The 15,119-nt window shown below is 46.6% G+C and overlaps 1 protein-coding gene across 5 annotated transcripts in view; it reads left to right on the plus strand.

Moving 5' to 3' along the window:
- SETD5 (SET domain containing 5) overlaps nucleotides 1-14,834 on the plus strand; it is an 81,496-nt gene extending 66,662 nt beyond the window's left edge. For 3 of the 5 annotated variants that reach the window (XM_053294316.1, XM_053294315.1, XM_053294319.1), the window contains exons 19-24: nucleotides 2,194-2,250; nucleotides 5,272-5,727; nucleotides 6,669-6,943; nucleotides 10,556-10,689; nucleotides 13,745-13,830; nucleotides 13,952-14,834. In XM_053294316.1, coding sequence (XP_053150291.1) covers nucleotides 2,194-2,250; nucleotides 5,272-5,727; nucleotides 6,669-6,943; nucleotides 10,556-10,689; nucleotides 13,745-13,830; nucleotides 13,952-14,554 — 1,611 coding nt within the window. In that variant the 3' untranslated portion in view covers nucleotides 14,555-14,834. The remainder of the gene's footprint in view (nucleotides 1-2,193; nucleotides 2,251-5,271; nucleotides 5,728-6,668; nucleotides 6,944-10,555; nucleotides 10,690-13,744; nucleotides 13,831-13,951) is intronic. The other 2 variants (XM_053294317.1, XM_053294320.1) reach the window with 1 other exon arrangement.
- Nucleotides 14,835-15,119: the final 285 nt, after the last annotated feature.

Raw genomic sequence — 15,119 nt, forward strand, 5'->3', positions numbered from 1 at the left:
GACTCGTAGCCATTGATAGACCTGTCCTCTGTGAATTTATCTAAACCCCTCTTAAAGCCATCCAGGCTATTGGCTGTCACCGCATCTTGTGGCAGAGAATTCCATAGGCTGATGATGTGTTGTGTGAAAAAGTACTTCATTTTGTTGGTCCTAAATTTCTTGGCGGTCAGTTTCATGGGATGACCCCTGGTTCTAGTGTTATATATGAGAGAGAAATTTCTCTTATCAACTTTCTCCACACCATGCATGATTTTATAGACCTCTATCATGTCTTCCCCTCAGTTGTCTTTTTTCTAAACTAAAAAGCCTCAGGTGTTGGATCCTTGCCCCATCAGGAAGGTGCTCCAGGCCTCTGATCATCTTGGTTGCCCTCTTCTGCAACTTTTACAGTTCTACAGTGTGTTCCTTAAGATATGGTGACCAGAACTGTACACAGTACTCCGAATGTGGCTGCACCATCGTTTTGTATAAGGGCATTATAATATTAGCAGTTTTATTTTCAACCCCCTTCCTAATATTCCAAGCATGGAATCCAAGCATGGAATCTGCTTGGCAAATGGTTCAAGGAAAAACCTTTGTTCCTAAGGGATTTTGTTGTAGCCCTATGGAACAAAGATTCCTTCATATAAATGAACTCTGGTCTCTATTAGGTGGTATAGGCATATGACAGCTGGGATGCTCTTGAAATAAGGAAAACTAGCTGGGCGGAGCATCTGTGCCTCCGGCCGGTACCCCTATCACCACTGTCCCCTCCCTGGCATGCCCAGCTTTCTGGCTGGCTGACTGCCCAGCCCCACCTCACACACACACACACACACACACACACACACACACACACACACACACACGCTTTCTGACGGGCTGGCTGACCGGCCCGCTTCTCTCCCCCACCCCACGCTTTCTGGCTTGCCAACCAGAAAGCCGGCCCACCGCTTCCTCTCACCCCCTCGTCCTAGCAGCTGGGCCAGGCTGTCCTGCCACCACCTCTGGCCGACCAGCGGCCGAGCCAGGGCCAGGCCGATCTGCCGCCGCCTCCTCTGGGTGGCTGGGCCAGGGCCAGGTCGGCCCGCCACCGCCGCCATTGTCTCCCGTCCCCATCGCTATCCCCCAGGCAGCTGCTCTCGTGAGAGCTGCCACACATGAGATTAGTGACGGGTACCCTTAGGAGAATTGAATATATAGAAGATAGTCTTATTCCTTGTAACATGGCTAAGAGGTATGTGAGCCCACACTGCTGCTCTTGCTGTTCTCTCTCCAGTCTGCTATGGCTTTAGCAGCTTTCAGACAACCAGAATTTTCTCTTGACTGTCTGACAGCTAATGTGCTACATCTGAGGCGGAGCCACCAACTAGTATAAGCTGGCAGGTTCTGAGGATAAAGTCCCCTTCCTCCCTCTGGCTAGGAGTGGCCCTTGCACTGTGTACATCTGGCAGGGCCATGTCCTGTATTGATGGAGGAGAGCAGAGTAGCATCCATGCAGCATTAGGTTTTAGATACGAGATATCAGCAGTGCAACTGGCATATTAACAATACAGTTATCTTCAAAACACCCTTTATTGCACAAAAATAAATGAATATCAGCTTTTATTCTTGTGCAATAAAGGGTCTTTTGAAGAGAACTGTAGATATAAGAGTTCGTGTTCGTTCTCTCTCTCTCTCTCTCTCTCTCTCTGTGCTTCACAGCCATCTTCCCTCAGGAGGCAAGTGTCCTTCATGCCCAGGCTCTGGTCCATCTTAAAGAGCAGCTAGCTGAAATTTTTTTCTGCATATTACCTTCATCGCCAGCTCAGTCTGAAAAGACAGTGTAGGGGGGAGAGTGGAAGCTGTTGGTGGTGGCTTAAGAGGGTCAGGCTTCTCCCCCAACCCCATTGCTCATATTTTTGTATCAGGCTAACTTTCTCAGGCCTGGATGTCTCTGGAGCATAAGGAAATAGATCCTGCTCTTTAACGTGTGTGCTGTCCTCTGGTTTGGATACTAAAGTTGTAGCATGAGACACAGTAACTCTGTCCTGTCTTCCTGCTTTCCTCAGCCTCTTGAAACCATGTAATGTGTTTAGTTCCCTCCTAATTGCTGAGGCCATCACCAGGGTAGTGTGTGTTTTTCAGAACAGCTATGGCTAACCTCTGTGCTTTTCTTTTTTTACTTCTTGACTTGTAAAAGTAGATGAATAACAAGATGCTTTTCCCTCCTAGAACGTATCCTCCCCTGAGAGTTCCCCTGCGCATAGGCCCGAGTCCCTGTCGCCCGAGGTAGTTATCACACCATCTCAATTGGAGGCGGAGAGCGTGTGTGTGTGTGTGTGTGTGTGTGTGTGTGTGTGTGTGTGTGTGTGTGTGTGTACGTACACGCTTGGAGGGAGGAGGGTAGATGGGAATCTGTGGAGAATAAGAAAATGGAGGGGAAGAAAGGGACCAGTCAAATCAGATTTCTCTTGAGCTGTAGTTGAGCAGATTTGGGTTGAAAATGTGAGGCCTGTCAGTTAATCTTTTTTTAAGTAGCAGTGGGGGCTGGGTGTGGAGGAGAAGCAGAAGCAATTAGGGCTCAGGTGCCAAATCTCCACTTGCTTCATTGCTGATGGCTGACCAGGGCCTTGCAACAAGGATGTGTGCGCTAAGGCCATCTCCTTGTTCCTTTGTAGCATAAATATCATATTTCTGCTTTGTGCCAACAGTCTAAATTCTTCCCTAATTCATGTTCTGTGTTGAGATTGATTAAGCAAATCAATAAGACTAATGCACATTTGATTGGGGGTGTGGTCTGCCTCAAGCAGCAGTATCTATTTAGGAGAGAGGAAGGTAGTTGTATTACAAAGATAGTTGTATTACAGGGCTATTATAATGTGTATGAGACTACTTTTATAATAAACTGCTGGACTTAGTTTTTATGGAAAAGCACTATAGCATTTTTAATGACGTACATGCGCAGGGAAATATAACTGGAGACCAAAGGAGAAGGTGTCTACTGAAGCTGGGGTTTTTGCAGAGACTGCTTGCACATTTGGGGCGTGGAGCATCAGAAGGGGTAGAAACTTAAGTCAGAGGCTTATTTAACAAAAATGTTAGAGAACCTTCTGCAGCTCTAAATTTTAATCCAGTTAACAGCCCTGAGCATGAATATTTCAAATAAGTATCCAAGAGTGGTGCAGTCAGAGATCTTCCTAGGTGTGCAGGATGCCTGGAGTGCTGAAATTTCCAAAGTAAAAAATGTCAGTATTAAGAAAGAACACACTATTAAATAGCATGGTGATGAGTGAAGGTGGGAGAGTTAGCAGCCACAACCACACTGCTAAATCATCATCAAGAAACAGAAGTTAGAGGTGAGTCACAGGATTCTGACAAAGCCCTATGGGAAGCTCATGCATTCATACTTTCCACATGAGATTAATCTCCACACACAGTTTGTCTGTATGTATTTGTAGTGGGGTGGGTGGACGTGTGGCAAAATGCATGTGCGTACAGACACACACACACACATTTTTCTAACATAAGAATTAATGTTTGTGTCAGAAAATGTACTGTATGAAGCAGCCCTAAGTTTGTCAGCCCTCATTGCTCTGTGAAGACATCACACACAGATATGGCTTGCTCTTAAATGGAAAGGTCTATGCACAGCGGTTTTGTTTTATTTAGGGGAATTTTTATCCTGCCTTTCCACTCAAAAGAAAGTTTAAAGTGACTCAAAAAATGAAACCCTCAAATGTAGTAGACTCTAAACAGAGCAAAAATTAATGCAGCAGAGAAACCGAAACAAATGGATACACAGTAACACAAGCCCTGTTCATGCTGTGTGTGGGCATACGTGGTATGATAGGGCAATAAAGCTTCATTTCCTTCCCTGCCCTATCACTGCATCAAGAGGAGAAGCAACACAATCAACTGGTAGAAGAGTTGCAAACCAACAGCCGAGTGTATCCTCAAACCCAAGATACTGAAATATGCTATCTTACTCAGAACCTTTGTTTGCTTTGGAACTGTGACTTGGAGGGTAGACAGATGCCAGTGCTAAGCAGGCCTGCACTGCAGTATCCCAGCACAATTTGCAGTCATGACATATAGCACAGTTGTGGGGTATGGTCAAATGGCTTAGGTCCAGTTGCCTGTGAGTCTAGCATGCGGGTCACTGAGGACTACATCGCCGGTTTTAGTTGGAGGGCCATTGTTTAGTGTAGGCAGCCTGCAGGCAGCACGTTGGAACAGAAATACTCTATAGAGACACTCATGCAAAATAGGGCACAGCTAAGTGAGACTGCTAGAAATGTAGGCTAATAGACACACCTTTATACGTATATGGTGATGGGTTAGCTTGGGTTTTGTAAGCAGTACACTCTCAGACAGTCATACTGTCTTTTGAATTAGACATCTAGGCTTTTACTCATGTGCCATTCTGATGAGAGAACTTAAGGCTTTTGCAAAACCATCACATTTTGAACATGGAAGAACAGTAGAGATACAGAGTTGGGAGTGGGGGGGGGGTGCAATGAGAGAGGTGCAGGGGGCAAAAGCCCCACCTTTATTGAAGGAATGGCTCCACATAGCTCCATTCATCTCTGGCTTAACAGCACTGCCCTAATGTTCTTAAAACATGCCTTGCAATAATGAGGGTTGGAAGCCTGTTAAAACATGAGAGATCCAGGATTCTGCCCAGGGCTGAAACTCTATAAAGACCGGATTCTACATTGTCCACTAATTAAAGCACCATGGGTTTGTTGAGTCTCTTTTTTTAGTGAGGAGGAGATCTCCAATTGTTGTGGTGGAGTGAGGAGAGGTGTGCCTGCAATGTGTGATTGTGATAGTTTCACAATGAAGAGGTTGGCTGGTAAGAGTATCTGGTGTGTGGTGTACCTGCTTGCCTTGAACTTTTTGTTGATTCTTCACCTTTTATTGAAATGGTTGTGACATTATATGTTAAATGGTGACTTAAAAAAAACAATACATTGGGGCTCGCTTGAGCACTAGCATCTCCATCCAAAAGGGGGAGGGGCCCTGTAAACACGTTTGCCTCCAGAAAGTCTGCAGCATAGAAGGGGTGGGGTGGGAAGCAACTATGCAGCCAGAAGACCAGGCAGGAAGGCGAGCAAAGTAGGTCAGGAAAGGGTTGCTGCGGGCTGGGAACAAGGAGCAGGAAAGCAGTGTGTGCTGTGCCCATGGGAAGGGGGACTCTTTCCCAAATTAAAGTATTTCTCTCTGTCTGCCCCTTTCACCTGGTTTTCTACCCCCATTCAATATCCTCTCCTTCCCTCCCCTCCCCTCCCCCCTTCTTGGCTCTTCTAGCTCTGCCTCAGGACGGAACTTGACATGCCAAAGGCAGGACTTCTGGATGCCAGCAGTACCAGCTGCCCAGAGAGACCATTGCTGCTCCCTTCAGGACATTCTGATCCAGCCTCCCAACCCTCGGAGACCAGTTTCCCAGGAAAGAGTGGGGAAGCCCAGACGCTGCTAAGAAGCTCTGACCAGGCTTTTCGGACAGAGTTTAATTTAATGTATGCCTTCTCCCCTTTGAATGCTATGCCCCGGGCAGATGGATTGTTAAGAGAATCTCCTCAAATGGCTGATGGGAAACCTCTAAATCCAGATAGGGGCTGCTGCAGTTCTCCTGCAGAGGGATACTTTGGCAGACATGAGCAGACACTTCTCAAAGAATCTGCACACGGATCCATGGCCCCCTGTGGTGAGAGAGCTTGTGAAGGAGTTAAATCTGTCCCTCAGAATCCACCACAGAGGAAAAAGGCAAGTATTACATGTGAATTAAATGAGCAGAAGGGACTGAGGGGGATGGCAGATGTTGCTGAGAAAAAGGAAGACCTGAAGAAGGGCGGGTGTGGGGAAGGTGCATGGGGGAAAACACATAGAGTAGGGTGCAATGGAAAGATTCTGAGAAATGCAAGCCCAAATGCAACAGAACATGGGAAGAGCTGAGATCTGCCAGAGGTGAAGACAAGGTAAAAGTAGACTCAAACATCAGGGGAAACAGTAGTTGGGGTATAGAGTCTCTTCTTAAAAACATAAGAACAGCCCTGCTGGATCAGGCCCAAGGCCCGTCTAGTTCAGCATCTTGTTTCAGCAGATGCCACTGGGAGCTGAGGGCATGCCCTCTCTCCTGCTGTTACTCCCCTGCAACTGGTACTCAGAAGCATCCTACCTTTGAGGCTGGAGGTGGCCTATAGCTCTCTGACTAGTAGCAACTGATAGACCTCTCCTCCATGAAGTTATCCAGACCCCTCTTAAAGCCATCCAGGTTGTTGGCTGTCACCACATCTCGTGGCAGAGAATTCCACAAGTGGATTATGTGTTTTGTGGAAAAAAGAATTCTGGTCCTAAATTTCCTGGCAATTCTTAAAAAGTGTTTGAGCCCTTGTGCTTTGCTCTCTGCCTTTGGTTGTCCTAGGGAGTGCAGTTGGTTTGACTGTGTTCTAGAGCTTAAAACCAAGTATCTGACTGCTGTGCAAACTCTGGGTCAGGCTCAGTGGCTCCTACTGCTCAAGAAACACTAGGCTCTGCTGATCTTTAGGTCCACAAGACAGCGTGAAGCCATGGTACAGTTCCGTTCCCCCCTGCTCTGTGAGCGACCTGTGCTGCAAACAGCCTGTCTCCGCCCTACTTGCTGCTTTGTCAGCTGTTCCACACTCAGATTCCAATAGGACAGCTTACAGTATTTCTTTCTTTTCTAGGTGTCTCTGCTGGAGTACCGCAAACGGAAGCAAGAAGCCAAGGAGGGAGGGGATTCTGCTCGATGCACTGGGACACCCACTCGACTGGGCAACAGCTGCTCTGTGGCAGATGTGGATACCGGTGTTATTCAGAGCTTGGGAGGCCGTGCCCTGTCCTCCCCGCAACATGGGTTCTCCCCCTCACATTCCTCTATGTCTCACTTAGAGGAAGTTAGCCCACCAGAACCAAGAGGGACTACGCACTGCAAATCTCAGGACAGCATCAGCAGTAGGTGGTGAGTGTTAGACTGCTGTTGAGTCTTGGGAAGGAAAATCTGCAAAAGTAATGTCCTGTTTCTAAGAGTTCCCCCAGGAAGGTTTGCTGGTGGACATAGCACTTGTGCCAGCATGCCATTCTGAAAAGATGGGGAAAGGAAATGTTTGTGCTATCCTCTTTTGTTCTGTTATAAAGCAGGAAGATGGATATGCTTTGTGAACAAGATGTGCCATTTCCTTGCGCACATCTCACTTATCCAGACACCAAGTCTTAAAAGAACTATTCAGAGGTGGAAATCTGTTTGAACAATAGTTTTCTGTGTGGTTAACTGCTGTGGCTGTCGTAGGAACTTCCAAACAATGAGAAGCTTCAGTGTTCCTATGATGGAGATTAGCAAGTCTCCTTGCCTTGAAAAGGCTGCTCAGATCCCTGAAGAGATCTAGAACATTCAGCTTTTCCTCTAAAGTAGTTACATCATCAGCCAAGGAATCCTATCCCAGCAGAACAGTTCTTTAGTAGCAAACATGTACATATTTGTAGCAGTCTTTTGAGCTTAAGGTGATGTAGAGGGGGTTATTCTACTTTATCCTTCCCACAACCCTGTGAGGGAAGTTTTGCTGAGAATGAGCATGACTTGTTCAAGGCCACCCAGCAACCTTTTATAGCTAGGATGGGAATTTAACTTTTCCCATACCCAAAGCCATCTAATGGCGCAGCGGGGAAATGACTTGATTAGCAAGCCAGAGGTTGCCGGTTCGAATCCCTGCTGGTATGTTTCCCAGACTATGGAAAACACCTGTATTGGGCAGTAGCAATATAGGAAGGTGCTGAAAGGCATCAACTCACACTGTGCGGGAGGTGGCAATGGTAAACCACTCCTGTATTCTACCAAAGAAAACCAAAGGGCTCCGTGGTTACCAGGAGTTGATATCCACTTAATGGCACACCTTACTTTACTTTCCATACCCAACACATTAACTGCTACACCACACTGGTCTTCATCCCTGTGGAGCACATGATCCATTGGTGACTTCCCAGGTTAACATAAGCTGACATGCCATTGCAACATTCAAGGCACTCATCAAATTTCTGAGGAATTGCAGTTTGACTTTTATTAAAGAGGGCTCCTGCTTTCCAAGACTGTATAGAGCTGCTTAAAAGGGGCTCTATCGAGAAGCTGTAGAAGGATATGATTGACCCCTGCTAACTGAGCTTAGGGGCACCTTTCTAAAGTGGCGATACTCTTCTGTTTAGCAGGGAGAGAGCAACTGTACCTATCCAGCCACAGCACGTCATTCCTCCAGTGGCTGTTGCTGGTTATCTGCTTTTTGTTTCATTTTAGATTTGGAGCCTTTTTGGGACAGGGAACCATCTTGGGTGTTTTTCTATGTAAACTACTTTGAAAAAATTGGTTGAAAAGAAATATTTGTAGTAGTAGTAGTAGTAGTAGTGGCCATGAATAGGAAACTTCAAGAGGTCAGAGGGAAAGCACTTTTCACAGCTGATGTTCTGTGGGCTGCACTTCCTTGCTTCACTCCACTATCTTGCCAAGATCCTGTGGGTGCCATCATTCCATCACCTGTGCTATTGCTACCACATTTGCAAGTTGGAGAGGCTCTAAATAATTGTGTATGGAACACATGCTCAAGTATGCTGGTGTTGCATTACGGATGGGTCTTAACCCAGTTTGATTTTACACCAAGCAGCGTTAGCACAGACTGTTGGCTCATTACATGAGAATCACTCTGTTAGATCAGACCAAAGGTTTAGATTGTCCAGTGCTCTGTTCCCAACAATAGCAAGTTAGGTGATTCATGCTCTGCTTGTGAGCTTCCCCTGTCTGTCCCCAGCACTTTGAATTCAAAGGCATAGTGCCTTTGAACATGGAGGCTCCACTTGGCTGTTAGCACAATTCTGCTCTCTTTGAACTTACAGAACTTGGCTGTCCAAGTTGGGGAATTCTGATTTTAGTGTTTTGCATAAGCAAGCAGAGGTACTTACTTATATCTGAGTTTCGAGTGCTGTGTGTTTTTGCAAATCAGGATTATTGGTATTGTGCTCAGAGCTGATCAGCTTTCTTCTCTCAACTCCAGTGGCAATCCTGGGGCAGAGCAGGGATTGGAGTACTGAGCACTTTAATTTTAGTTTAGTTCTTAGGACCCCCCACCTGCCATTGCATGCAATGAACTGATATTTTCTACTCCAGACACTGTACACTCGAGACAGGTGGTGACTTCAGATTGTATGCCTCATTTACACAAGAGCTTCTTCAGCTTTGCTGCATTGTACAGTATTACACACAAGTTTTCACTTTAAAAGAAATGAAGCTTCTGTCTTTTTCACTTGCCAAGAAACTGCCTTTACAATCTTAGATGTGCTGCTGCCCAGTTAATCCCGCCTTGTAGGAAATTGTCTCTCCAACTACACAATAGCAGCAGTGAAGGTGTGAATCCACCCCTCCCACTCACCCCTGTGAGGTGTGAACTCTGCCTCCCCCGCCCCCATCCTTCACCCTCCGTGGGATGTGGATGTTTGTCTGGTCAATCCATTTTTAAAAATAACATGGTAGACATGAAATATTCACTCTGAGAGGTACAGCATGTAAGCTGGTTGGTTAACTAGTGTTCATTATGTCATAAGTGTAGGATTAGAGGCAGTCAGGTGTTCAGTTAAGCCATAAGTTGGGGAATAAGTCTTAAAATTGTAGAATTGTGGCTTACATGAGTATTCTAGCACTTTCAATGTGTAGAATTGCAACCACTCTGCAAAGTGGGCCATTTTACTGATAGCTTTCACTGTCTCAGTTTCATTTCACTATCTCAGCTGTCTAGTTCTCATTGGCATAATGGTTGTAAGTTGGAAATCTGTGCCTAAAACTAGATTTTATTTATTTGATTTATATACTGCCCTTATACATTTTTATATATTTCTTAGATGTAAGAAATAAGTATTTTTCCATTTAAAACTGTCTTGGTGAGCAAAATTATGGTGAAGCCTATTTGTAGAGGCCTTTGTCTGCCTTCACTCCCACTTGTAAATTAACTTGAGATTCTCTTGTACATTCTTCTTGTACAAAAGTAAACTCCAGCAGTGACTTCCCTTGCTCTTCTCTGAGCAAACCATTGTAATGTATGCTGCAGTCATGACCAAGATCTTAACACAACAGTTATGGTTCAGCTGGACAGGCCTAATGTAAGGAGCATTTTTTAGGATGCACATGCTGTGGTCTTAGGCCTCTCTTCCTCTCTGGTAATTGTCATCTGTTCCTTCAGTAATACTAGGGATAGACTGCAAGGTTGCTATTTGATTCAAAATCTATTCATTTTTCATAAATCATCTCGGGCCACTATTAAGAAGCAGGCTTCACTCTATCTTAAAAATAAACACAGCCCCTGCCTCTTGTGACAGCACTTAAGTTACAGTGTAACATATGCACAAGCCTTAAGGTGCATGTTGTATGGACTCTAGAATACGCATAATATTTGTTGGAAGAGACAGCAAAGGAGGTCTCCTCCACACTGCAGGGGGCCTTCTGACATTTCTGTTGCCATGAATTCTTAGAAGTAAAGCCCTCTGGGAGGTCCCAGTGCTACCCTCTTCTGATAGCATGCCTGTGTTTGTCCTGTTGCAGGATGGTGCCCACCTCAGTGGAGCGGCTCCGAGAAGGCCGTGGTATTCTGGAGAAGGTTTTGCGCAGCAGTGCAAAGATTTCTCAGAGAGGAGAGCCCTCACCCACTGGGGACAGCATGGGGGAGAGAGAAGCAGGTAAGAAGGCATGTACAGTAAGTAGCTACCTTTTGGAGCTGGGGCAAAAGTATGGAATTGAATTTCCTTGGGAAGGTAGAAGCCTTCCCAGGAAGAAGGGAAGGTACATGAGAACATAAGAACAGCCCTGCTGGATCAGGCCCAAGGCCCATCTAGTCCAGCATCCTGTTTCACACAGTGGCCCACCAGATGCTGCTGGAAGCCACAGACAGGAGTTGAGGGTGTGCCCTCTCACCTGCAATTACTCCCCTGCAACTGGTACTCAGAGGCATCCTGCCTTTGAGGCTGGAGGTGGCCCACAGCCCTCCGACTAGTAACCATTGATAGACCTCTCCTCAATGAAGTCATCCAAACCCCTCTTAAAGCCATCCAGGTTGTTGGCTGTCACCACATCCTGTGGCAGAGAGTTCCACAAGTGGATCATGCGTTGTGTGAAAAAGTACTTCTGTTTGTTGGTCCTAGACCTCCTGGCAATCAATTTCATGGAGTGACCCCTGGTTCTAGTGTTGTGTGAGAGGGAAAAGAATCTCTCTCTCTCCACTTTCTCCACACCATGCATGACCTTATAGACCTCTATCATGTCTCCCCGCAGTCGTCTTTTTTCTAAACTAAAAAGCCCCAGGTGTTGTAGTCTTGCCTCGTAAGAAAGGTGCTCTAGGCCCCTGATCATCTTGGTTGCCCTCTTCTGTACCTTCTCCAGTTCAACAATGTCCTTTTTAAGATGTGGTGACCAGAATTGTACATAGTACTCCAAGTGTGGTTGCACCATAGTTTTGTATAAGGGCATTATAAAGTTAGCTGTTTTATTTTCAATCCCCTTTCTAATGATCCCTAGCATGGAATTTGCCTTTTTCACAGCTGCCGCACATTGAGTCGACACTTTCAACAAGCTGTCCACCACAACCCCAAGATCCCTCTCCTGGTCCGTCACCGACAGCTCAGATCCCATCAGCATATACTTGAAGTTGGGGTTTTTCGTCCCAATGTGCATCACTTTACACTTGCTAACACTGAACCGCATTTGCCATTTTGTCGCCCACTCCCCCAGTTTGGAGAGATCCTTTTGGAGCTGCTCACAATCCGTTTCGGATTTCACTACCTGAAAGACTTTGGTATCATCTGCGAATTTGGCCACCTCACTGCTTACCCTTGCTTCAGGATCATTTATGAATAGATTAAAAAGCACCGGTCCCAGTACAGATCTCTGGGGGACCCCACTTCTTACTTCCCTCCATTGTGAAAACTCTCCATTTATACCTACCCTCTGTTTCCTGTCTTTCAACCAGTTAGCAATCCACACATGTACTTGTCCCCTTATCCCATGACCGCTAAGGAGTCTTTGATGAGGAAATTTGTCAAAAGCTTTTTGGAAGTCCAGGTAGACTATGTCAACTGGATCACCTTGATCCACACACTCGTTGACACTCTCAAAGAAGTCCAAAAGGTTGGTGAGGCAAGATTTACCTTTGCGGAAGCCATGCTGGCTCACTCCCAGCAGGGCCTATTCTTCTAGGTGCTTTACAATTTTATCCTTGAGGATGCTTTCCATCAATTTGCCTGGAACGGACGTTAGGCTAACCGGCCTGTAATTTCCCGGATCGCCCCTGGATCCCTTTTTGAAAATCGGTGTTACATTTGCTACTCTCCAGTCCTCTGGTACAGAGTCCGATTTCAGGGATAAGTTAAATATTTTAGCAAGGAGTTCAGCAATTTCACATTTGAGTTCTTTGAGGACTCTTGGATGAATGCCACCCAGCCCTGGTGATTTGTTAGCTTTCAGTTTTTCCAGACAGTTTAGAACATCATCCCTTGTCACTTCTATCTGACTCAGCTCTCTAGCCTCCATCCCTAAAAAGCTTGGTTCAGGAACAGGTATATGCTCAGTATCTTCTGCCGTGAAGACAGATGCAAAGTACTCATTAAGCTTCTCTGCAACCTCCATATCCTCCTTAATAATCCCTTTCACTCCCTCATTGTCTAATGGTCCAACTGCCTCCCTGGCAGGTTTCCTGCTTCTGATGTACTTAAAGAAGTTTTTGTTATTCCCCTTGAGACTTTTGGCTAAATGTTCCTCAAACTCTTTTTGCCTCCCTTATTGTCACCTTGCATTTCTTTTGCCAGAGTTTGTGTTCCTTTCTGTTCTCTTCGTTTGGACAGGTCTTCCAATTTCGGAAGGAAGTCTTCTTCCCTTTTATGGCTTCCTTGACGGTACCCGTAGATTGGGATGTATAAAATCATGCATGGAGTGGAGAGAATAGCCAGATACATTTTTCTCCCTCTCACACAACCCTAGAACCAAGGGTCATCCAATGAAACTGAAGGTCTGGAAATTTAGGACTGACAAGTGGAAGTATTTTTTCACACAGCGCATAATTAATCTATGGAATTCTTTGCCATGGGATGTGATGATGGCCACTAGTTTGGATGGCTTTAAAAGGGGCTTAAACAAATACATGGAAGATAGTCTATCAGTGGCTACTAGTCTGGTGGCTATAGGCCACCTCCAGCCTCAGAGGGACAATGCTTCTCAATACCAGTTGTAGGGGAGCAACATCAGAAGAGAGGGCATGCCCTCACCTCTTGCCTGTAGGCTTTTCAGGCACATCTGGTGGGCCCACTGTGTGAAACAGGATGCTGGACTAGATAGGTTTTGAGCCTGATCCAGCAGGGCTGTTCTTATGTTCTTAAGCCACAGGCTCAGCTCGGCTGTCAATAGCAGCCCTACTTTCAGCAGGTTCCTATTACTTCGAACAAGACTGACACAAATCCAATAAAATAATACATAGACTTATTCCATTCTGTCCCTAATGCTCCAAGTCATTTGCACAAGTTCTTATAACTTTACATATTACAAGCAGGGGGTGGGTGGAAGACTCAAAGCTTTTCCTTTCTGGCTATTGAGGCTTATCAGTTTTTCCATTATTTGCCTAGGCTTTAAGTTTCCTAGAACTGAGGCTTTTGAAATTTAACTTCAGGGGATCTTTCGCACCTCACCTGCTCTCTTGATCCAGGCACATGCATTTCTAAAGCTTGCTAACCGCTCTGTTCCTTCTAGATACTGTGGAGGGAGACATGACAGACCCCCTTAGCTCTGCCATCAAGGGACCAGCAGTTTACAGTCCTTCTCGATACAGCTACCAGGTATGGGAGGCAAGCCAGATCCCACTCAGTTCTCTCTCTGTTTCTGATGGAACCCAGCTTTTCTTGAGAGGTGGTGGAGCTGGACAGTAGATGTTGACTACTTTTGTCTCTTTTCTTCCAGCTCTTGCAATCTGACAGCCCACGAGCAGAGTCACAGGCCCTTCTTCAGAGCTCCTCGCCCTACCGAGGACATCCCATCCCGTCCCCCGGATACAGCTACAGGTCTCAGTCGCAGAGAACAGGGCACCTTCCCTCTCACGGTTCCTCCGAAACCTCCCTTTCCTCCACCCCTTCAGTTTCCACGGACTCCTCAGCCCTGTTTGCAGGGAATTCTGGGTATTATAGCGGCCAGCAACATTCTGGCAGTGGGGTCCTGAAGAAGAACTGTCCAGCAGCTTCTGCTCCCAGCCCTGCCCAGACCGCTGCCGCAGACTGTTTGCCCTTCTCTGAATCAGGGCCTCATCCCTGCGTGGGAACTGCCAGCTGCACTTCTTCTTCTTCTTCCTCCTCCTCCTCTTCCTCTTCTTCTAGACCCTTGCAGTCGGACTTGCGGACTATCAACCCCTCCAGCTCTGGGCAACCTGCTCTCTATCAGAGCTCCAGAGCAGCAGCACTTTCCAGTTCACAGCACTACTCACACCGAGGGGGAGGAGGCAGCATCCATCAGTACAGACTGCAGCAACTTCCAGGGTCGGGCGTCAAGACTCAGACAGGCCTCTCTTAGGGCAGGACAGAATCGCCCACTGTTCCTTCCGGCAGAAGCTCATGGGGGAGCAATGCTGGAATGGGAAAGGGCCACAGGCTGCCAGCCACCCCTGGCTTTGGAAGGAGAAAGTGGCAGCAGCAGAGCCTGTAGCAAAGCATCTTCCCAATGCCTGGGTACATTGTAGAAAGCAAATGGTGCTGATTGGCATGGCCTCTTTGCCTACCTGTGCCCGTAGCTGTAGTCATCTGGGTGGGTAGGAAAGCTTGAATATGAAACCAGTGCAAATCAGAAAAATAGGGGAGGGGAGAATGGGGGGAGGGGGGCATTAATCTAAATCCCAAAGTGCTCTCTGCAGGGTTGGGTTCCCAGAATGTTCTGGGACGGGGAGGGTGGGGTGGGGGTGGGGTGTAGTCCATTCTGATCATTCCAGTTGCAAGCAAGAGCATTTATGGTGTATGGGCTCTGGGCAGAGAGCAGTGGGATGGGGTTAGTAGCTGTGTGCACGTGCGATTGAGGGGGGAGAAAGGTGTGAGAGAGCAGGGTATGCACGCAGGTGTTGCCACAGGTGAGACAGTGTCGTGTG

The sequence above is a fragment of the Hemicordylus capensis genome, chromosome 2 (assembly GCF_027244095.1).
Source record: "Hemicordylus capensis ecotype Gifberg chromosome 2, rHemCap1.1.pri, whole genome shotgun sequence".
NCBI classification, from domain to species: domain Eukaryota; kingdom Metazoa; phylum Chordata; class Lepidosauria; order Squamata; family Cordylidae; genus Hemicordylus; species Hemicordylus capensis.